At 51.0% G+C, this 23,687-nt stretch overlaps 1 protein-coding gene and 1 long non-coding RNA gene across 10 annotated transcripts in view; one reads left to right on the forward strand and one right to left on the reverse strand.

The window, feature by feature from the left end:
- The window catches only part of FARP2 (FERM, ARH/RhoGEF and pleckstrin domain protein 2), a 92,685-nt gene that overhangs the window by 44,662 nt on the left and 24,336 nt on the right, over positions 1-23,687 (forward strand). For 6 of the 9 annotated variants that reach the window (XR_007478486.1, XR_004482057.2, XM_033423571.2 and 3 more), the window contains 7 exons: positions 865-979; positions 6,326-6,473; positions 14,057-14,212; positions 16,229-16,392; positions 16,735-16,803; positions 17,331-17,388; positions 19,580-19,811. Coding sequence is in view for 7 of the 9 variants with exons in the window: in XM_033423571.2 (XP_033279462.2) it covers positions 865-979; positions 6,326-6,473; positions 14,057-14,212; positions 16,229-16,392; positions 16,735-16,803; positions 17,331-17,388; positions 19,580-19,811 (942 nt within the window). In the remaining 2 variants the exon portion in view is untranslated. Of the gene's footprint in view, positions 1-864; positions 980-2,299; positions 2,876-6,325; positions 6,474-14,056; positions 14,213-16,228; positions 16,393-16,734; positions 16,804-17,330; positions 17,389-19,579; positions 19,812-23,687 lie in introns of those variants that run through there. The other 3 variants (XM_033423581.2, XM_033423607.2, XM_049712414.1) reach the window with 3 other exon arrangements.
- Positions 11,045-23,687, reverse strand: part of LOC117200509 (uncharacterized) — a 71,822-nt gene continuing 59,179 nt past the window's right edge. The window contains exon 3 of the long non-coding RNA XR_007478490.1: positions 11,045-11,079. This is a non-coding gene — a long non-coding RNA (uncharacterized LOC117200509). The remainder of the gene's footprint in view (positions 11,080-23,687) is intronic.

The raw sequence follows: 23,687 nt of genomic DNA on the forward strand, positions 1-23,687 counted from the left end.
GCCTTCGGTAGTGCCTCTTGCTGAGGGCTCTGTGCGAGCTGAGTTATCTTAGAATAACTCGTCCGCCTGGAAGTTCCACCTTGGAAGTGTGCTGCTCAGATTGAAGGGCGGTAAAGAGCCACAACAGCCAGATGCCGTGTAGGATTCTGACCGGGTCCTTTGCCTTAAAGTTAGGCGGCTGCTGAAACGTGAACGGGTCTGAGGCTCGGATGGAGCAGCAGCTGGTGGCCTTGTCCTTACCTGGGTGGTGCTGCCGGGGTTATGCATGAGAATGTCCCGTTTTGTAGAAAACACACCCCAAGCTGTGATCCTGTGCATGCGGCTTTTCTGTGATTTGAGACTGTCTCAGAACAAAGTATGTTGCTTAAAATTATTGGGCTTTAACTACTATTTTGAAAATATGTGTGGCCTTAAAATACATGAAATTAGAAAGAAACATTCACTGTTCCTCAAGAATTTGAGAGGGCCTGAAGGAAGAAACAATTTAAAATACATTATCTTGAAACAAAATAAAGGACCTTATCCTGGTCACGGTAGTCTTGAGACAACTTACAGAGAAAACGTTTAAAACATAGCAAACGGGGTATAAAGCTCAGAGTTTCCCTCCCTGGAGCCGCTCACCAGCGTCTTTCCTCTTCAAGACTCAGAAAGAATTCTCTTCGCCTGCCTTTATGTTTGCCTTGAACAGCATAAAATATGTGGAAAAATAAAATACAACATTTTGTTTATTTAAGGGATATATTTTTTTGCTACAGATTTAGGATAATTTTCTTCTGCTTTTAATTTACGCACTTGCACGCACAGACGCTTGTATTTTTCTTCATGTAAACATGAGAAAGACTGCCTGTTACTTTCTCGTCTTAGCGGAAATAGGAGATTACGAAGAGGCGCTGGTCCGGGAGCACCTGCGGGCCCACGAGTACCTGCCGGGCCAGGAGCGGGCCCTGGAGCGGATCCTGGAGCTCCATCGGGGGCACGCGTGAGTCGGCGCCGCCGGACGTCGGGGCAGTCGGCTGGCCGGGCGGGACTCCGTCCACAGGCCGCTTCGGGACAGGCTGGGAGGGTGCCCGGGCCCCGGGCAGTGCTGGCGTCCCTCCGTAAGTGGGGGGCAGTGGACGGGGTCCCGCACTGGCCGCGCCCAGTCCTCAGGTGTCGGGTGGGGGCGGGATGGTTCCTGCTGCAGCCCTGCTGCCTGGCTTCCCTAAGGCTTGACGCTGGGACGAGGTGAGGGCGACCCGGAGGAAGAGGGGAAGAGAGATGGGGAGGCCGTGAGAAGGGCTGGCGGCCCCGGGCCCGGGGGTTGTGAGCTTGAGTTCACCAGAGGGAGAGCTCGATGGGGAGGGGTCCTGGAGGACTGGGCCCCCCTCGTGGGGGAGGTGAGCGCGCTGACGTCACGTGCAGGGCGGGCGTTGGGCAACGCAGACCCAGGCTCCAACCCTCGAGGATGCCCTTCCCTGTGGGGCCGTGCGCTTTTCCATGCCTTCACCGCTCAGAGCCACCAGCGGACCTTTGTGTGCCTGGCTCGGGGTGGCACTGTCTGTACAGATGTGTCACTTGTGGCATGTGGGCTGCAGTGACAGGCAGAGCGCACTCTGCGGGGAGGATGGGGTGCAGGAGGACCGTGAGGGTGCCGGCAGAGGCAGCAGCCTGGGGGTGGGGGGCACGGCCCCCAAGGTTCTAGGAGCCAGTAATAGCCCCAGCTGCTGGCGGGAGGCTGCACGTGACCCCGCGGTGCCACGCGTGCCCTGGGCTCTGGGCCCCCCTTCGTCACGGAGCCAAGGCCTGAGCTCCGTCTTGGGTGTGGTGGTTTGGGGCACCGCTGGGCGTCCGAGCTGTGCACACGGGGCCACCCTTTCCCAGACGCGGCCTCAGCGCGCACCTGGCCCTTAGGGCTCTGGCCCCGCTTCCACGCCGAGGGGCGTGGCCTCTTTTGAGGCTGCCTTGGTTCTCGCTGGTGGCGGGGGAATGCGCCGCACCCCGTGTCACACCCAAACCCCGAGGACCAGACGAGCAGAGGGCCCCCTCCCCGTGCCAGCCTGAGTGGGTCCCCGGTCTGCCCCAAAGGGGACGGTCACCTGTGTGGAATTTGCTCCTAGCGTTGGGGGCAGGGTCCCCTTCCTTCCAGGACACACAGGGCCGGAGCCGGGCGCCCGTGGAGGGTGGGGTGGCCGCGGTGTGAAGCGTCCCACCTGGGCAGCGGCGACGGGTCAGGGGTGGAGCCAAAGCGCACTGTGCAGGGTGAGGCAGGCGGGGCGGGGCCAGGGGTGAGGCGGGTGGGGGAAGGGGTGAGGCGGGGCGGGGCCAGGACGCCCCCTGGAGGATGGGGGTGGGGAGAGGCCCCACAGGCCGTGAGAAGGAGGCCCCCAGGACAGGGCCACGAGCAGCCAGAAGAAGGAAGACAGCCTGGGGCCGTGGACCCCAGGGAAGAGTGCTTCAGGATGGGGACCAGAGCCCCGTGGGAGAGGCTCACTGCCAGGCCCGGTGGGTGGGGGTTCATGACGTGACCCCCCCCATGCATGGGGAGGCCGGTGGGACGGTGACCAGTCTATGCTCAGTCACACTGAGAACCCGCCTTGAGGGGAGTAAAGCACCAGACCTGAGAGGTGGCTCCGCGCCTGCACGTCGTGTGTTCGTATGCACATGTGCATGTGTTTGTAAGTGTTGCAGATATCTCTAAAGTTTGTATGGAAACACAAAAGACCCCAAATAGCCAAAATAATCTTGAGAAAGAAGAACAAAGCTGGAGGAATCACTCCCTGATTTCAAACAACTACACAGCTACAGCCATCAGAACGGGAAGGAAGTGGCATAAAAACAGACACACAGATCAGTGGAACAGGACAGAGAGCCCAGAAATGAGCCCACACACTTGTGGGTGAGTGAAAAGAGACAAGACTAGACAATGGGGAGAAGACAACCTCTTGAATAAACAGCATTGGGAAACTGGACAGCCACACACGAAAGAATCAAACTGGACCCCTTTTTCACACCATATACAAAAAATAAACTCAAAATGGATTAAAAACTTACATGTGAGGGGACTTCCCTTGTGGCACAGTGGGTAAGACTCCACGCTCCCAATGCAGGGGGCCCAGGTTCCATCCCTGGTCAGGGAACTAGATCCCACACCAGTAAGAGTTCACGAGCCGCAACTAAGGGGCCTGGCTGCCGCAACTAAGACCCGGTGCAACCAAATAACTAATATAATAAATAAATGTTTTTAAAAGATGACTTACATGTAACGCCTGAAACCATAAAACTCCTAGAAGAAAACAGGCAGTATATTTTTTGACGTGGGTCTTAGCAATACAGTTGACCGTTGAACAACATATGCGTGAACTGGGTGAGTCCCCTTATACACGGACCGTTTTCCGTAGTAGATGCTACATACTACGTGGTCTCAGGCGGGTTGAATTCTCAGATGTGGAACCTCGGATACAGAGGGCTGGCTGTAACTTACGTGCAGAGGCTTGGTGCCCCTAACCCCCGAGTTGTTCAGGGTCAACTATGTTTTTGTTTGGATCTGTCTCCTTAGGCAAGGGAAACAAAAGCAAAAATAAACAAATGGGACCTAATAAAACCACAAACTTCTGCACAGCAAAGGAAACGATCAACAAGACAAATGGCCACCTACTGAATAGAAGATATTTGCAAATTATATGTCTGCAAAAATATACAAAGAACTCATACAGCTCAACATGAAAAAGGCAAACAACTTGATTAAAAGCTGGGCAGAGGACCTGAAGAGACATGTTTCTAAAGAAGACAGACAGATGGCCAGCAGACACATGGAAATACACTCACCCTCACTAAGCATCAGGGGAGTGCACATCCAAACCACCATGGGACACCACCGCACGCCTGTCAGAACGGCTGTCATCAGAAAGACAAGCAATGCGTCAGCAGACGAATGGGCAAAGAAGACGTGTATGTATTGTGCAGTGGAACACTACTCAGCCGTGAAAAAGGCAGAAACTTTGCCACTTGCAGCAGCCTCTATGGACCTGGAGGGCATTGTGCTAGGTGAAGTAAGTCAGACAGAGAAAGAGAAATCCTGTACGATCTCACTTATGCGTGGAATCTACGAACACAGCAAACTAGTGAATACAACAAAAAGAAACAAACTCAGATGTAGAGAACAAACTACCGGTTACTCATGGGGAGAGGGAAGTGGGGAGGGGTGAGATGGGGTAGGGGATTAAGAGGTACAGACTACTAAGTATAAAATAGATAAGCTACAAGGATGTACTATACACATAGGGAATATAGCCAATATTTTATAATAACTATAAATGGAGTTTAACCCTTAAAAATTGTGAATCATTATATTGCACACCTATAGCTTATATAACATTGTACATCAGCTGTACTTCGATAGAAAAAAAAGACAAGAGAGGACTTCCCTAGTGGTCCAGAGGTCCGTGCTCCCAATGCAGGGGGCCCAGGTTCAATCCCTGGTCGGGGAACTAGATCCACATGCCACAACTAAGAGCCCACATGCCGCAGCAAAGATCCTGCGTTGCCACAACGAAGACCCAGAGCAGCCAAAATAAATAAATAATAAATAAATATTTTTTAAAAAAAGACAAGAAATAAGTGTTGGCAAGGATGTGGAGAAAAGGGAACCCTTGTGCACTGTTGGTGGGAATGAAAATTGCTGCAGCCACTATGGAAAATAGTATGGAGCTTCCCCCCAAAATTAAAAATAGACTCAATACTCTCTAATGGCCTATATGGGAAAAGAATCGAAAAAAAGAGTAGATATATTAGATTCACTTTGCTGTACACCTGAAACTAACACAACATTGTAAATCAACTCTACTCCAATTTTTAAAAAAAATTAAAATAAATAAATAAAAATTAAAAATAGAGCTACCATATGATCCAGCAATTCCACTCCTGGGTATTTACCCAAAGAAAAGAGAAACACTAATTCAAAAAGATATATGCACCCCAGTGTTCATAGCAGCATAATTTACAATAGCCTAGATACAGAAGCAGTGCCCATCAATAGATGAATGGGCAAATAAGATGTGTGGATATACAATGGAATCATCATCCAGTTGAAGATGATTTATTCAAATGCAAGTTAATAGATGTCTATATCAGCTTCAGAGAACAGACATTTTAGTCAAAGAATGGAAATCACAAGAATGGCATAACGCAAACAGTTGTGTTATTCCTTAAAGATCCAAAAACTCAGGCATTCAGAAGTAAGAAGAAAAAAAGAGTTGTTAATGGAACATCCCACATGGAGTGTTTGGGACTTACCTGAGCGTCACGCCTTGGAGCTGCTCGGCGCCATGCGGGCCGCGTGCGAGGCGTCAATAAAACCAATTGTTGTGGTGATTATATTTTTATTCATTTTGATAATTTCTTTCTTTTTTTGCGGTACACGGGCCTCTCACTGTTGTGGCCTCTCCCGTCGTGGAGCACAGGCTCCGGACGTGCAGGCTCAACGGCCATGGTTCATGGGCCCAGCCGCTCCACGGCATGTGGGATCCTCCCGGACCGGGGCACGAACCCGTGTCCGCTGCATCGGCAGGCGGACTCTCAACCATTGCGCCACCAGGGAAGCCCCAATATGTAATATTCTTAATGTTTATGAGAATATTTAGCTGTAACTGAGTAAGTAGTCACTTTTTTAGCAAAATATTTTTATATAAATTTTAGTTTTTTACTTTTATTTTTTTTGCGGTACACGGGCCTCTCACTGTTGTGGCCTCTCCTGTTGCGGAGCACAGGCTCCGGACGCACAGGCTCAGCGACCATGGCTCACGGGCCTAGCCGCTCTGTGGCATGTGGGATCTTCCCGGACCAGGGCACGAACCCGTGTCCCCTGCATCGGCAGGCGGACTCTCAACCACTGCGCCACCAGGGAAGCCTGATAATTTCATTTTTATAAAAGTGTATTCTAATGGTTAGAATTGTACTTTTTGAAAATAGTTTTTTAAAGTTTTGAAATGGGTTTAATGAGATACTAGAGTTATCTGTGGTATTTCCTTTATTTACTATTTGTCTCTGCACGTAATGTTTGCACATTACTTTGTATTAAGATAAAATTATAAGGCTGAACATATAATGAGTGCAAAGAAAACATCTGACCCACTAGGAAATGGATTACAGAATAGAAGCAAGCGGACGTTTCCGTGGCCCGTGTGCGGTGTTCTGTTTGATGTGTACGTAAACATACAGTGGGTGACCGACCCTCTGAAGAACAGAGCCTCCTTTGTTGGTTTGTTTCTGTGGTCTGTTTTCCTGGTCGCTTCTGTCCTGTGTTTCGGCTCTTTCAGGAGTGCTGTGATCATGCTGTCTTTTATTACAGGGGCCAGACGCCTGCCGAGTCGGATTTCCAGGTGCTGGAAATTGCCCGGAAGCTGGAAATGTACGGCATCAGGTTTCACACGGCCTCTGACAGGGAGGGGGCCAAGATCAACCTGGCCGTTTCCCACATGGGCGTCCTCGTCTTCCAGGTAGGAGGGCGGCTGTGCTGTGGCTTCTTGGGGTTGTTTTACGTTTGCTGGGAAGTCTTTGTTGCTGAATCCGTCTTAGACTTGGAGGAAGAGCTTTGCGGACCCTCCGATCCAACCTCTCACCCGTTAGAGAAGTTGTCTTCTTGTCTTGGACTCACTGTCACGGGGCCCATGGCCCGCAGGGCGCACAGTCATGTCCCACTGTCCTTCTAACGTTGACAGAAAGTCGCCCCCGTGGAACCTCAAGCCCGGCTCTGGCTGCCCTGTAGGGTGGCGTCCACCCCCGCGGGGAGGCTGCTGCCCTGTGGGGTCTCCGCCACGGGTCCCAGTCACCGTTCAAAGCACAAGACAGAACAACCTGGGGACCCTCCGAGGGCAGTGCTAGGGTTCCCGGGGATGTGTGCGGTAGCGGCGTTCGGATGGGTGAGCGTTACATAAAGGGCCACTGAGTCGTGTTTGTGGTGAATGTCCTTGTGCCGGGCCGTGGGGTGTGACGCGCCTGGAAACAGCTGCCAGGGCGCCGGCCTGCAGCTCCGGAGCCCGCGCCTCGCCAGGTGCTCCCGCCTCCCCTCCAGGAGCTGCCTGCTCCCGGCCCGTGGAGTCGGGCACCTCCGGTGGAACGTGGTGCCCAGGGTTGGCGGTGGCGCTCTTGGCGCCCAGCTGGCTTTGCGGCTCTTCCCTCTGTGGCCCGTCTTCGCTGCCGGCGCCTGAAACGGCTGGTCTGATCCAGGCCTCCCTGATCAAGGACACTTTGTTTCTTCTGCTTTTCCTTTCTCTTTCTCAACTTAGCCAGCAAATTTCAATTTCCCGCAGGAAAAGAATTTAATTTTGCGTTTAGAATGTCAGTTCTGTTACATTCCACCTGAAATCCAGGCCCTTTGAGTGGTGTCCAGGGCCTCCCACACCCGCTCCCTTTGATGGCGGTTCCTACCTGGCACAGAGGGGAAATCACGTCCCTCAGGATCAAGTTGTTGTCATTTCTCCAGAAAAGGACAAATAATTTGTGACCAGAAGAAACCGCAAAAGCATGAGGTTAGAGACTTGAAATGAAAGGCGGCAGATTGAATTCATTTCCACTCCCTCAAAATCCCCACCGGCATGACCGTTAAGGAATTTTTTTTTAACCTTACATCAGTAAGAACAAAGAATGGAAAAGGAAACCACAGAAAACAAGGACTATCGCCAGAGTGTGGGGAGTAGGGAAGCAGGCCCTGACGGCCCAGCGAGGAGCCCGGGATCCCCAGGGGGGCGGGGAGGCCGGATGGGGCGGGGCCGGCAACTACAGCACGACCCGCCGCTCCAGGACGAGGTGCCTCACGAGCGGGTTCTGACATCGGGGGCCCTGCTGCAGCCCTGGGAGCTGCCAACCAGCACTTCAGAGCCTCCTCTTGTAAAGACTTCCATCTGGAAACACTTTCAATTCAAACGTCCCAAAAAGCTGTGAGAATGAGGATAGCACACAGAGACCCCATGCACCTGTCCCCCAGGTTCAGCTGTCACCATTTGCACCTCCCGCTGACATGTGTTCTCATCCCTGCCGCACAGACACACGCCCAGACGCACACAGTTTTTTCTGAAGCCTTGGGGAGTAAGCTGCACACGTCGGGGCCTTTACCCCGAGAACTTCAGTGTGTGTTTCCCAAGAGCAGAGTATATGCTCTGTCGTGACCACAGTCAGTCACCACTGAGGCCGCAGGCTCTTAACACCTGGCACACGGGTCCGTCCTCAGTCCTGTCAGCTGGCCAGTGGTCTCCCTGCAGGACAGGATCCCATCTAGAACCAGGCCGTCACGCTGCAGTCGCCTTTAATCTGGAACATTCTTTTTTCTTTTATGAAGACGGTGTTGAAGAACACAGCCCCTTTGTAATAGAAAGTTCCTCGTCTGTGTTTGTCGGCTGTTTTCCTGTGATTAGATTCAGGTGATGTGTTCCCAGCTGGACCACTGCCCAGGTGACATGTGTCCCCCTCGGGGGTCACACCTGAGATGCCACCTGGCCTCCCTGGCGATGCGAACCTCGATCGCTGTGTTTTCTGGTTCTTCTACTGCATAGTTACTGGTTTTCCTCTTTTAACTAATAAGTGGTCCATGGAGAGGCGCTTTAAGACACAGATGTTCTGTCCCTTGTCAGATGTCCCTTAGACTAGCGTCTCCTCGTGATGCTCCCTGGCCAGTGTTTACCAGGATGGTCACTAACTCAGGCACACCCAGAGCCTTGCTGTTAAATAGAGACAGTGACCAAGGGTCGCCAGAAATTTGAGGAAAGCCTTTCTTCAAGGGAAGATGGTATTTGAGGGACAGGTCCCAAATTTGTGCGAAGAAGAGACTCAGAAGAAACAGAAACTGTGCTGGGGGTGGAAGAAATGGAAAGCACGCTTCCTCAGAGAGGTTACTGCTTTTCATCTATCAGATTGGCAAAACAGAAAAATTGCTTTACCCACATCGCGTTCATGGGAAACAGGAACACAGCTTTAGCATGAGTGTAAACGTTTCTCTTGTGATTTTTTATTCTGGCCTTGTTTGTAATAGTAAAATACTGGTGATTAATTATTAGGAGGCCGGTTAAATAAATGGTGGGGCATCCATATTATGGGATAATTGGACAACTGTCCAAAGGTTGCATGTGCTCTCTGTGTCCTGATACGTGAAACATTCTTTGAGATGTATTGTTAAATGGAGAAGATGTTCAAAACTGTGTGTGGAATTTGCTACCGCTTATGGGGAAAAGAGGGGAACTTACACACACACACACTCTATTTATTCCCTACAAAATAAACTGGTGTTGACTGCCCCTAGGATGGTTACTATAGCCTGCAGGCTTTTGGAAGTGGGGAGAGGGGCCTGTTCATTCTGGACTCAATTTTGGTACCTTAAGGATTTGAACCTTGTTGGTATGTCACTGTATTAATTTTCCTTCTTTTTTTTAATTTAAAAATACTTTATTGCTAACAGTGTTAACTATCATCTGAGCCTTCAGAGAGTCATAATCTTTTCCCAAGAGTAACATCAAAGATCATTGATCACAGATATCATAACAAATGTAATAATGAAAGTTGGAAATATTGTGAGAGTTACCAAAATGTGACACAGAGACACGAAGTGAGCAAATGCTATTGGGAAAATCAGCGCCCATAGACTTGCTCAGTGCAGGGTTGCCACAGACCTTCAATTTGTGTGTATTACGTTTTCTAAAAAGCCTCACAGAAATAAGGGAAAAGCTTGCATCTCTGAAACAAGAGCAGGGCAGTTACGGAGAAAAAGAGTGACGCACATTGGCGGAACGAGAATGTTTGGAAGATGCAGTTGAGGAAATCTCCACAGAACAGAATAAAAGATAAAGGGTGGGCTTCCCTGGTGGCGCAGTGGTTGAGAGTCCGCCTGCCGATGCAGGGGACACGGGTTCATGCCCCGGTCTGGGAAGATCCCACATGCCACAGAGCGGCTGGGCCCGTGAGCCATGGCCGCTGAGCCTGCACGTCCAGAGCCTGTGCTCCACAACAGGAGAGGCCACAACAGTGAGAGGCCCGCGTACCGCTAATAAATAAATAAATAAATAAATAAATAAAGGGTGAAAGATGGGAGAGAAAAGTAAAGAAAATTCCAGCGCCATCCAGGAGGTCCAGCACCCCAGAATTCTAGAGGCAGGAACCAAAAAGCAGTGGAGGAATTGTTAAAGAAATTCCACGAGAAAAAGTTTCCAGAACTCAAGGCACAAAGTTCCAGGTTGAAGGTGCCTGCAGGTTCCAGTGTGACGGCAGCAGGGCTCGTCAGCGCGAGCTGCCAGAGGTGGGGGCAGTTGGAGAGCTGCCGGGCTAGTAGCGGCAGGACTGGCAGCTGGAGACCGGAGGTTCTACACGTGAAAGAAGAGCATTTCCAGCCCGGGATTCTGTGCCCTGTGCAACGCGACTCCTGTACAGAGAACATGAAAGCATTTTCAGATATGCAGGTTTTCAGAAATTCAGTTCCTGCACAGCCTTTTGAAGGCCAACACTGGAGGAGGGAGAAACTCGGATGGGAGCTGAGGAAACAGGGTGACTCAGATTGGAGAAGGCAGAGGTGCAGGCTGTGCTCAGATGGGGAGAACGTTCGTCAGCATAAGCACAGAGGCGGCCTCCAAGAAAGGGCTGATGGGGGAGCTCCCTGGCGTCCAGTGGTTAGGACTCGGTGCTTTTGCTGCCAGGGTCCGGGTCCAGTCCCTGGTTGGGGAACTGAGATCCCGCAAGCCGGGAGGTGCGGCCTTTGAGGGGGCAGGGGGAAGAATGAGCGATGGCTTCATGGGTTAGACCGTATCGAAGAGTTCTAAAGGTCTGCGGGGAAGTTTTGGGCTGAATTAGAATTAGCGACGGGTACCTAGAGATTAGGCAAACGAAAAGAGGCAGTTAGTGACTCGAGGAAAATTAAAAGCGAAGGAGTGGGCTTCCCTGGTGGCGCAGCGGTTAAGAATCCGCCTGCCAATGCAGGGGACATGGGTTCGAGCCCTGGTCCGGGAAGATCCCACATGCCGTGGAGCAGCTAAGCCCGTGCACCGCAACTACTGAGCCTGCGCTCTAGAGCCCGCGAGCCACAACTGCTGAGCCCATGTGCCACAACTGCTGAAGCCCGTGCACCTAGAGCCCGTGCTCCACAACAAGAGAAGCCACCGCAACGAGAAGCCCACGCACCACAATGAAGGGTAGCCCCTGCTTGCCGCATCTGGAGAAAGCCCGCGTGCAGCAACGAAGACCCAAAGCAGCCAAAATTAATTAATTAATTAATTTTAAAAAGCAAAGGAGCAAAGTATAGTTATAATTCAGGTTGGCTCAACTTGCAAGCAGTACTTACGTGATCAGTAATATAAATACTGAATTTTAAATTTACCAAAAATGGAGGGAGTGTGGGGAGGGGTGGACGTGAGGTCGTGGTGGGTGTGGAGGTCCAGGAGACGAGATCTCAGAGCAGGGTACAGTAGCAGCCTTGGACAAGCTGTGTGGACATGCGGATGCAGGTCCGGAAGGCGGTTCTGTCCGGGGGAGCAGGCCTGAGGGTGGCCCAGAGAGCCCTGAGTCTCCGGGTTCTGTTTCAGGTCTTACTTGGCATTTACAGCTGAGCCGTGGATTTTTTTGATAAAATCCAAAATGAAAGCAGTGGCTCTGAGTGGCGCTGCTCGGTGAGTGTCAGGGTTGCCCAGGGCAGAGTGAGGGCAGTCATCCGTGGATTCTTTGTTTCGATTTATGACTCGGTTAAAGCCCTGGGATGTGGTGATTTTTTATTTTGACCCAAAGGGAAAATGGGAAGGCAAGCTTGCAGCTGGGAACAGTGTGTCTCTCGCTCTTTTCTGTGTCTTCCTGGGGAGGACAGGCCCTTCCCTGCCCCTCCTGTGGCCACCTGCTTTCTTAAGCCTTTGCCCTAGGCACCTACCATCTAGAGGTGAGAGCTGGCGGTGGGCGTTTTCTTTTCTTTTCTTTTGTTGATGTTTTATTGTTTGGTTGTTTTGTTTGCTTTTTTGAGAACCCAGTTGAAAACCCTCAAATATTTTACTTTGAGTAGCAGTTGAAGTGACTTCGTGTCTGGACAGTGTTGGGAGCTGGGATACTTGGGTCTCATCTAGACCCTGTCATTTGTATCTTGGCCTCAAGGACACTTCTTAACTCAGGAATTTTAAAAACTGGATATAATTCACACGTAACGTAAAGTTCACCATTTAAAAGTATAATTCAGTTGTTTTTAGTATATTCACAGAATTGTGTCACCGTCACCACTAACCCCAGAACGTTTAAATCGCAGCCTCACCCCACACACCGTAGCAGTCACTGCCCGCCCCTGACAGCCACTAAGCTGCTTTCTGTCTCTGCTGATTTCCTTGTCTGGACGTTCCTGTAAATGGCCTTTGTGCCTGACAGCTTTCCCCTGTCTCAGAGTTTGTCCCTGTCGTGCATGTTTCAGTGCCTCCTTCCTCTTTAATTGCTTAAGTTGTTGTGGGTTTTTTGTTTTGTTTTGTTTGTTTGTTTGTTTTAGTATCTCTGAAGGGAAAACATTCTTCACCTTGCCACCCCCCATCTTGAATTTGTAGAAAAGAGTAAATGGTCATGATAGTCGAGAATAGAAAAGAAAATGCCAAAAAAGTGTTTCAGTCCATTTAACATTTTAATTCTGGAAATGTTTCAAGGTTATGGAAAGGATATGAGAACAGTAGAACATGCTCCTTCCCCAGAGACCGCATCCAGCTTCCACCAGTTGCCCCAGTCTCGTTGGTTTCAGAAGATCCCTTCTGAGGCCAAGCGCTCTGCCCAGTCAGGATCCCGCTCTGGCCTCTTCAGTCTGGAACTCTCTTCCTTCTCTCCTTGATTCTCCTGACCTTGATGCTTTGGAAGGTTCAAGGCCAGTCATTTTGTGACATGGGCCTCCCAGCACCTGCTGACGATCAGACCCTAGTTAAGCTTCTTGGGCGGGTGAATGACAGAAGCGAGTGTGCCTGGTGCAGCCCGCGAGGTGGCCCACGGTGCCTGTCTGTCCCATTGCCGGTAGTGCCAGTATCCATCACATGGTTGGAAGGCGTTTGACAGGCTTCTTCGCTGCGAAATGACTTTTTATCCTTTGTAATTAGTAAGCATTTTGTGGAGAGATACTTAAGACTGTAAATTTCCCGGATGGTTGCCAAAAGGCAGCTTTTTAAATTCCATTCTTCATGATCCTAGAAGGGTTTTCTCCTCGTTTGTTTATTGTCTTTACGTCCCTGTGGATCATGGGTTTGTATTATAATCGTACTATCACTCAAGTTATAATTCGGGTTATAATCTGATACTTGATCTGTTGTCATTATTTGTTTTGATCTTTAAATTGACCCACATCAGGGAGTCCCTTCAGGTGGCTCCTGTGCCCTTTTCTTTTTTTTTAGATTTTTTTGATGTGGACCATTTTTAAAGTCTTTATTGAATTTGTTACAATATTGCTTCTGTTTTATGCTTTGGTCTTTTGGCTGCGAGGCATGTGGGATCTTAGCTCCCCAACCAGAGATCGAACCCGCGCCCCCTGCATTGGAAGGTGCAGTCCTAACCACTGGACCACCAGGGAAGGAAATCCCTCCTGTGTCCTTTCGACATTTCCCCGTCATTTTTTGAGCACTTGTTTACTTTCTTACACAATAAGATGGTCCAGGTTCCTTTGTTCTTTGCCTGCCCCACCCTGGAAGAGCAAAGGGCCCTGGTCTCCTTAGTGGACAAAATTGTTTAGAAGCTGAGGTCCTTGCCCGGTGTGCCCACTCTGGAGAGTCGGGGGTTCAGCCTTGGATCCGGGTCCCATCCGGCACCCCTGGGATCCCTCCGTCCTTCCCTTCAGTGGGAAACCCAGCCCCGCCCTGCCACCACCAGGCCCCTCCCAGCCGCCGTCCTCGCAGTAGGGGGGCTTCAAAAATGTTCACTGTTAACATTGAAAAAAGGAGGTTGTAATAAAGCTTTATCAAAGAAATAAAGTTTTCTTCCTAAAACAGAGAGATTAGTGTGGTTAGTATTGACATTTTAATTCAGAGTCTTTCCGAACATAAAGTGGCAGGGGCTTGCTGTGCTTTCTGGCAAGGATGTGACTTAACCTTCTCTGTTTCATGAGAAGTCGTGTGCACGCGTCAGGTTACAGATGTTCCTCAACGAACGTCTGTGTCCTGAATTCCAGAGCAGCACCAAGATCAACACTTTCAACTGGTCCAGGCTCCGGAAGCTCAGCTTTAAGAGGAAGAGGTTTCTTATCAAACTCCACCCAGAGGTCCATGTAAGTATTATTTTGAGAACTTTTTAAGTTGTAAGAGAATTTACTCTGCTAGAATACTGAGTTTTTAATTACTTCTTTTTAAAATTTATTTGTTTAATTTTGGCTGAGTTGGGTCTTTGTTGCTGCACGTGGGCCTTCTCTAGTTGCGGCGAGCAGGGGCTACTCTAAGTTGCGGTGCACGGGCTTCTCATTGCGGTGGCTTCTCTTGTTGCAGAGCACGGGCTCTAGGGCACGTGGGCTGCAGTAGTTGTGGCACACAGGCTCAGTAGTTGTGGCGCACGGGCTTCGTTGCTCTGCGGCATGTGGGATCTTCCCAGACCAGGGCTCGAACCCGTGTCCCCTGCACTGGCAGGAGGCTTCTTAACCACTGCACCACTAGGGAAGTCCCTTTAATTACTTTATATATCGTTTCAGCATAACTCACATAAGAATTTAAGGACAGGATTCGGGACTGGGGACAGGCTTCGGGGTGACCTGCCCAGCACTTCTCACCTAGAGGGCATATCAGCATCCCCGGGGGTGGCCCCGCCCAAGACTCAGCTGTGGGGTTGGCCTGAGAGAGTGCACGTGGGACAGACTCCCAGGGCTGCTGAGAACTGTTGGTCTATTACAGCCAGTCCTTCTTTGGGTAATAAAGCTGAAATACGGAGTGTTTAGCTGTGATCAGAAGAAGCTGCACAGCAAATCAGTGTTGGAGCTTCTGTCCAGAATGAAGAGAGGGGCGTTTCCAATATTCTCATGTGTCTTTGATTCAGAAATTGACCCTTTAATAGCTCTAATTGAAGTAGACTTGATTTTCAGAAAATAAATGTTCCTTTCTTTTGAGATTGTGAGTCAGTAAGGTAATAATTAAATATAAATTTACTGAAATTAGTAAAAAGGGGGAAAAGTAAATGTCTGTACAGTCTGAGAGTTGGAAAAATCCAGTACGTCAGACTATTCAGAGATGTTCACATTGTTACATGTCTATCGTACAAAGGAAGTTAGGAAATAAAAAGTAGATTAGCTGAGCCCTGTGGCGTTGAAGCTTAGGAGGCTGTCAGCTTAGACACTCTGGGAGATCAGAGCTCCGGGCCAGTTCACCGAAGCTTTTCAAAGGCTCAACTTGATTAGCTTTTGTCAAACCCCAGGGTCATGTGCGGCGTGTAAGTGTGTTTGGTAGCAAGTATGAACAGATAGCTTAATTGTTTTTTACTCAAATATTTCTTCTGCGGATGAGAGAGAAGTATAAGGAATGCCAAAAACATGTACAAAATACAAGTAAAAGGCTGCGTTTTTTTTCTCTGTAAAAAAAAAAAAAAGAAGTTTCTGGCGATTATTCTGAAAGGACAGGGAGAGAAGAGAATTGCGGCTTTATATCCCAAAGCAGCTCTTCTTTGGAACAGCGTGATGTTTCAAAGTTCCGGACTGTGTCTGTCTCTGCACCTGGCAAGGTTACGTTTTGTATCCCTAAGCACTTACATTTTTAAGATTAAACATAGGAGTCAAAGTATTATGTTCTTTCTGGCAAGTAATTTGGTAATAATATATCATAAGGTTCAAAAATGTGCGTTGTTTCTGAGCTCAATATACCATTTCTGGGAATTTATCCTAAGGAATAGCCATGAGAGACAATGCAGTAGTTTCTTCATGGTGATGTTTGTGAGCCTGAAAACCCTGTGTGTCCTGGGCATCTGAAACATCCCAGAAGAACCCCCAGGAGAATGATTGGGTGATAACAGATAAATGCGTCAGCCGGCCTGGAAAGATGCCTTAGTTTCCTAGGTGGGAAAAGGTTACAAAGATAAACTTCAGAATGTTAGCAGTTGTGTAATTGTCGATGGCCACATTTTCCTGATGTTTCTACAATGAATATATACCTTGTGTTTTTCTTCTCTTAAATGTAAATGGAACCAGAAGTCTTTGTATACAACCTTGAGGAAGAAAACGTGCTAATCCTTAACTTTGGAGCAGCCTTTTGCCTTCCTAAATTTTATTCTTCATATAGTGACTCGAACCTTTGTCTTTTGTTCCCAGGGGCCTTACCAGGACACCCTGGAATTCGTGCTGGGGAGTAGGGACGCGTGTAAGAACTTCTGGAAGACGTGTGTAGAGTATCACACCTTTTTCAGACTTGCTGATCAGCCGAAGCCCAGAGCTAGAGCCATCCTCTTCAGCAGAGGTTCCTCCTTCAGATACAGGTGGGGCAGCAGTGCCGGGCAGGTCTTGGCCTTGTCTGTGGGACTGAGAACCCGAACAGCCTCAGTCAAGAAGAAGGTGGTGTGAATGTTCCAGAGAACTACACGCAGACTGCAGCTATTGTAAAACTGGAGAAAGCATATCAAATAAAATAGTGGGAAAAATAGGCTTCGTAAAAACTGTTTAGAAAACTGGTTATGCTTGTTGCAAAGTATAATTTTTAAATGTATATGTAAACTTGTGAGAGAGGATGGGCAAGTCTTACTTTTCCTTTGCTTTTGTGAAAAATTAATGCTGTGAATTACTGTTTATTCTTTTCTTTAAAACCTGATTTTTTTTCACAGTGGAAGAACTCAGAAGCAACTAGTGGATTATGTCAAAGACGGTGGGATGAAGAGGATTCCGTATGAAAGGTAAATTTTCTCATCTTCATGATGAACAGTGTGGGCTTTGAAAATTAACGTTTTAAATACTTTAACCTGTATTTGAGTAAAAATCACTTCACATATGTAAACGTGTATTTTGGCACTTGAGTTCTGTTTCTTTTATTTATTTTAATGGTATTGGTTTGTATTTTACAGTTATTTACAGTTACTGTGTACAGATACAGATAATGCTTTTTGGTTCTAGTCTGTATCGCTTAGCTTAGATGTAATGTTTTTACGTAGCGTGGTAAACTTTGAATCTGAAAATTCATGTTGTTGCTTTGCATGTGGAGCTTTTCCTTCAGTGTGAAGGGCGCAATTTCACCTCTTCTGGACGTGTAGTTTTTGTTTGAGTGCTTGTTTTCTGTCATCCCGCCATTCCTGGTTACGTGCCTCACGTTAACAGAGGCTTGGCCACATGTTTATGCAAGTCCTTGCGCGGCACAGCACGTGCTGCTTTAGAAACGGGTCAGGCGAGGAGGGCTGGGGGCTCACAGCCTGTTCTCTGTTTGCAGAAAACACAGCAAGACCCAGATGTCTCTCCGCGCCCTAAATGCCAACTTGCCGAGGCAGGTCAGTCCTTCTGCGTAAAACGTACACGATATGATCACCTGTCCTCTTCGGGGAAATAATCTGGCAATGTTGTAACAAGAGTCCTAAGATTAGCTTTGTCATTTGTGAGGAAATTCCAATCCTGGGACCCTGTTTGCAGAAAGGAGTCCTGAGTGAAGAGAAGGCTCTGTGCAGTGAGATGTGTGACAGTGTTGTTTATCATTCGAGAAATCCTAGCGACCACCGTCTGTGCCGGGTGAGTCACTGGCAGTTCTGGGCGTGTCCACGTGAGGCGCTACTCAAGAGCCTTTAAAAATCTCGTTTCGGGAGAATAGTGCGCGAGCAGGACGCGCCCAGAGAATATCAGTACGTGAAAGTAGCAGGGTGCAAAGCAGCCTGGGTCACGTCCTCATTCTGATTTAAAAAGAGAAGTGTATGCACAGCATCAAACATGATCTCTGAGCGATTGGATCCAGGCAGTTTTTAATCTTCTCTTTGTGCTTCTCTCTATGTATTTTTTTCTTCTCTTTGTGCTGTGGACACAGTGCTTTTTGTTGTCAGGAAAACAACTGAGAAATACTCCTTCTGTAAAAGTCCAAAGTGCGGTTAAATGCCAGCTTAGGGAGATGATTTGCTTAGTGAAGCCGTGTTCACTGAGTGCATCTTTTGCTATTATCTTAAGGGTGAAAAGCAGGAAACAAATGTGTATGCCTGTGTGTTTGACATGATCACAGCTATATGAAAACAGGTACACACAGGTGCACACAAACACTCACAGGAGACGTTTGGCCACAGTGTCCCAGACGTGACAGTTCTGTGTTGCGAGGCCGGGACGTCGGTGACTCTGTGTTTCAGGTCTGCTTCTCTGCTGTCGCTCCCTGTGTTCACATTTGCGTGTTGACTGCCACATGCAAGTATATTTTTACAGAGAATCTTGCTCTTTTCATGTACTGTTATTTCGTAACTTTCTATGTGTGGCTGTATAGTTTCATATTTATACATTTTTATTGCTGCACAAAGTTGATTTTTGTTGACAGTTTTGTCATTTATACTGTTATAGTATTTCCAGAAGCTACACTTGTACCTCATATATTAAAGCTCATGTGTCCTAAATTTTTTTTTAATCGGGTCTTTTAAATATCAACATTCTTTAACTCTTCTAGGTATGTTTTCTATTTTGGAATTCCTTGTTAAATCAACTGAAATTAAAAGAACTTATTTTTGTTTCTTTAACAAAGTTCAAATTTGTGAGTAGTCTAAAAGTTACACTTAAGCTTTCAGTTCTCTGATGCTGTCTTTTAAAAATCACAGAGAATATGGAATATGGTCGATGATTAGGAAAAAGCCACGTGGTAGACACACGAAAAGGGATTAATCTTATGGGTCGCGAGCTGCCGCTTTGTCTAAAGGGGTGGTCGCTGTGCTGCTGCTGCTGCTGCTTCTGCTTTGGTCTGACCGCCCCCTTGTGATGTTGTGAGTGCCGGTGTGACACGGCTGTGTCTCGGTGACACGTGAGTGGGAAGGGCTGCTCCGTGTCCCTGCGTGTGGGACCGTGAGCCAGGACGCAGCGCAGGCGCCCGGCGTGGCGAGCAGCCCCTCCCAGCACCCTGCGCCCCCCTCATGAGCCTCTTCCTGCTCATAGGCGGGGCCGCTCCTGCGCCTCCAAGATGCCCGGGGCTCCTGTGCACGGCGTGGGCAAGGAGCTCCGTGTGCGGACCTGGCCCTTGCTGCCTGGGCGGTGTGTGGATGCACCAATGCCTTTTGTCCCCCAGTGACCCCTGGCAGGGCGGGGGAGGGCGCCTGGGTAGCTGAGTGGGGCAGCTCACCCCTCCTCCAGCTGCCCAGCCCCAGGGGAACAATGATGCCCAAAGACAGCCCCAGGCAACTTCAGGGTGACCCGGGTGCCAGGGAGACTCAGGGCCTTTAGTGGTGGAAATGGCCTTTCTTGTAGACAGGTCACACCTAATGCAGAGAAAAAAGTGGACTTACAAGGGACCTAAATAGATCCTGGGTCCGTTTGAAATCATGTCTGCATTTACAGATCTTCAGTTCTAAAAGGAAAGGTCTGACCTGCTGCCCTCCTTTGTAGAAGCTGTGACAGAAATGTGTGGGTGCGGCTGTACTCACCTGGGCCCAGTTAGCTCTGCGACTTCCCAGCAGTAATTGCTCATTTCACGTGTTCCTTTTTCTCTTCTCCTGATTTGATCCCCAGAGCGTCTTGTTCACCGAGGGCACGAGGACTCCCGCGTCCCCGTCTTCAACAAGTGCCTCCTTCTGTTCGGGCCCCGCCTCCCCTCCAGCCCCCGTGGGCCTGCTCGGTTCCAAGGACGGCAGCGGCTCCCCGACGGGGCCCCCGGCTCCCAGCGCCAGGTGGCCAGCTGCAGAGAGGAGCGGCGTGGCCGCGGCCCCGCCCCCCGGGCCGCCTGCTTTCCAGCCTTGCCAAGGTGTCGGGTCGGGTCGGGGCGTGTGGAGCTGTGGCCCCAGCAGTACTGAGGGGCTGAGTCGCGCCGCCCTAGGCCTAGAGGCAGGGGGGGCCGGCAGGGAGCGTGCGGGTCACAGTGGCCATGGTGAGGGTGCCTTGACCGTGGGCCCCTCCCCTTCCAGGGGGGCGCCCACGTGTGGCCGGCAGAGCCTCCGGGGGGGCCCTGTTTTCACATTGACAAGCGCCCAGCTGCCGGCGTTCGAGGAGTTCAGAGATGGCGGCCTGGCAGACATCTCCTTCTTTGCCGGAGGCTCTGAGGCCTTTCCTTTCCCCTTCGGCAGTCTGCGCCCGCAGGCCCTGCTGTGTGGCCGCCTGGGGTCTGCCCCGTCCAGCCCGGAGGGGTCCTCCCCGGAGCCGGCCCGTGGGAGTGGGGCGCGCGGCTTTGAGTCCGAGGAGGAGGGCAGCCTCGGCGCCGCGCACCCCGCCGACACCTCGGAGCTGCTGGAGGTGAAGGCGCAGGCCAGCCTGATGCAGCGCCTGCTCAGCCCGTCCGCCGCCAGCTCGCTCCGGCTCCACCGGTCCGAGACCAGCTCCCTCAGCAACGCGCCGCTGCCCGGCAGCCTGTCCGCGCACACGCCCGGCTCTGCCGCCCAGTCCGAGGCCAGCTCCATGGCCAACTTCCCCGCCTGCTCGGTCCGCTCCGAGGCCAGCTCAGCCTTCCATTTCTCGGACATCGTCGACCAGTTAGAGCAGCTCAGCTGCCCGCCCACGACGGCTGAGGACCCGAGTGGCTCCGACACAGACTCGTGGGGCTCCGAGGCCGAGGCCCCCCTAGACGTGAGCCTCTTCTTCGGTAACCCCTTTGCTCTGACAAGGGGAGAGAGAGTCCTTTTCGATCTGCAGAGTAACATAAAGAATTTGACTCCTGGAGAGCAGGTCGATGAAAACCTGTCCTGACCGTTCCCGGCTTCCCTCCTGGGGACCCTCACCTGCTCGGGGGGTGAGGGCTCCGACTGTCGGCTTTCGATACAGAAGGTGATTTGTGGTCACGGCTAGATATTCCTTTTTCACCCTAATTCTCTGATTGATTGTTCCATTTGGAATGCCAAAAGTGAAAACTTGCGCTTGGAGCGGTGTTAAAAGCTGTGCCGCGGGTTTAGAGTGGGGGAGTGTCTCCAGCTCACCCTTCGGGGCTGGTCGTCTCGCCTGTGCAGCTTTATTCTTCTGGCGTTGGCTTCGATACAGCAAAAGTGGTGCTATGTGTTTTGAGTGTGACACGGTTCTGATTCGTGTTGACCTCTAATGGAATGTGTGCCTTATGCCTGTTGCTGCTTCTTAAGGTGAGGTGTGCGGCCCATGATTAATTATGATGGAGGTTTTGTCTGATTTGACTGCACGAAATCTTGAATAGGCCCCACAGGACCCAGTTCCTGGGGAGGGCAGCGGGGGCTGCGGCCTCCGTGTGCTGTGGTCTGGGACTGCCCAGGGCGGCTCAGCGCCCGAGGCTTGGCTGCGTCCGTGACTTAGGATCCAGGGACCGTGCTTGGAGAGGCGTTGGTTTAACCTGCGGTGTAAGCGGGACTGTGTCCTTTCCACCTTCCTTGGGGGACGCCACGCACTCGGTTGCAGGGAAGGCAGAACCAGACACACCAACCGGCCCAAGGGGCATGGCGTTGGCTCGAGCTGGCCAGCCGTTTCCTTGGGGCCGACGGGGGCTTGTTCCCCGTGGGGACTGGGCACCCGGGGCCTCCCCAAGCTGCAGGGGGCTTGGCCTTTTGTAGCAGTGGTGTCTCCTCCGGTTAGGTGTGCACCCGACACAGCTGCGGGCTGATTCTGATAGACCCCATCCGCACGCATCCGTCCAGAGGCCTTGGGCAAGGTCATGTGTGTGGACAGGCCAAGGTGGCTGTGGCCCTGGGGGCACTGCGCTCCACACCCCGCGGACGTGGGGCCAGCGCTCAGCACAGGCTGCGTGGCCGGGCCCCTCGAGGGCTGGATTTGTCACCGAGTCCATGGACTGGGTCTTGTGCTTCCTTCCCGGTCTCACCTGGTGGAGCAGCACCGTGTTTAAAGGTTAGTTTTCTTCCTGAAAGTCCCATCCTCGCCGTGTGTGTGGACCCCGTTCCCGGCGGCCGCGTGGAGATGCCGGGGCTTCCCTGCAGGCTCGGTCGCCGTCCGTCGATGGTGTCGATGGTGTCGATGGTGTCAGTCGGGTACCAGCAGGGGCTTCAGCCTAATGGGTCGGTACTTTCCATCCTCGCAGCTGCCTTACCGCCGCTCTGGGTCCCTTGTGGCTCTGGTCCCGGGACGTTCTCACCCGTCGCCCCCGCACCTCCCAGGCCATGGGTCCGTCTGCATTGGTGCTGACTGGCCGGCGTCTGTGGAGAGACTGTGTGACCGTGACTGACGTCACTGGTGAGGATGGCACGTCTGGGACACTTTGTGTCACTGAAAAGACACACCGTGGGTGTGTGTGGCAAGGAGCTGATACAGACGCTGTCCATCCAACGCTTTTCCTGAATCTTAGTTGACACGACGGCTGCCTCTGTCCTTGGTCGGTTGTTGTCTCCTGACTGTGCCCCCCGACGCTCCGAACTAACAAGAGTGTCCTTTTGTCTTTAAAGCAGCCCGTCCTGGTGTCTGGGCAGAAAGTCTGAGCCAGCAGAGCAGCCGGGGCTGCAGGATGCGGGGCGGGGGGTGTGGGGGGGGGGGTTGTGTGGTCGTCGTCATATGTCGAAGAATCTGAATAAGTCGTGTTCTCAGATGTCTTTTACTGGACCTTCCTGTTAAAAGTTTTGTCTTGTTTTTTCAAAGAAACTTCTTTTTCTGGGGATAATTTTCTAGCTTTTGTTTAGACAGTTTTCAGGATATGCAGAAGCGGAAAGAGGCGTATCAGGAGTGAAGCCCAAGCCTGTTGGGCAGGGCTGTCCTGTGTCCCCCCCGCCACGTCCCCCCGGGTGTTGCCCCCCTCCTATAAAGCGGGCCTGACGCGCTGACGACCTTCCTCAGCGCTCATGTGTCTCTGAAACGTAAGGCGCCTCCTCACTGACCCCACACAGATGTCACCCCACAAGGTGGACGAAGTGCTGGCCGACGTCTGGTTTGCTCAAATTGGGATCCAGACCCGGCCCGCATGCTGCTCAAGGTCGAGATAGCCCGTCTGTCTCCTCTTCCTCTTTCCCATTTGTGCCGGTGACTTGCAGGGAAGCCGAGCGGCCTGGGCTGTCGTCGGTCTGCCCCTCAGGCCCTGCAGCCCTGGAGGCTGGACCTGCAGCTGCATTGACTGCTGACCCCGACCCCTGACCCCCTCCCTGTTCCACGCATGGGCAGCGCGGCTCTAGAACGAGCCCAGCATCCCAGACGCTCTGTGGACACTGCTGGTGAAGGTGTGATTTTCAGATTCAGGGTTAGCTTTTTGGTCAGATTTGGAGAAATTTTGAACAACTTTCCTTTTCCAGAGTGTTCACGATATGTTTAATTTTACAGCTTTCCTTTTATATTGAAACCATTTCTTTAATATCAGTTGTGGCTTCTTTGGACTCTGCCCACAGCCCTTCTTCCCCTTCACTCGAGTGGGAGGAGCCCCCTCCCGGAGGGGACCCTTCGGCAACCGGGAAAATGAGCCTGAAAGATAGCTCCTACAGGTCCTGTCTTTCTGCTTGTAGCCCAGGCAGTGGCACTGTCGTGTTCTGTCTAGTAAGAGCTGGCTTACAGGAAACATTAAAATATCCAGCATGGTTCTGAGTGAGGCCAGCAGCCGGCCTTTGCTGGGTTTGCTGAAGGCCGTTCGTGGTGATCGCCTTTTATTTGAAAAACACGTTATGCAGTGGCATCACCTTGGAAGGGTGGCCCCGCAGACCCGGATTACAGGATGAATGTGCAGATTGGCGTGGGACCC

The sequence above is a fragment of the Orcinus orca genome, chromosome 7, assembly GCF_937001465.1.
Source record: "Orcinus orca chromosome 7, mOrcOrc1.1, whole genome shotgun sequence".
NCBI classification, from domain to species: Eukaryota; Metazoa; Chordata; class Mammalia; order Artiodactyla; family Delphinidae; genus Orcinus; species Orcinus orca.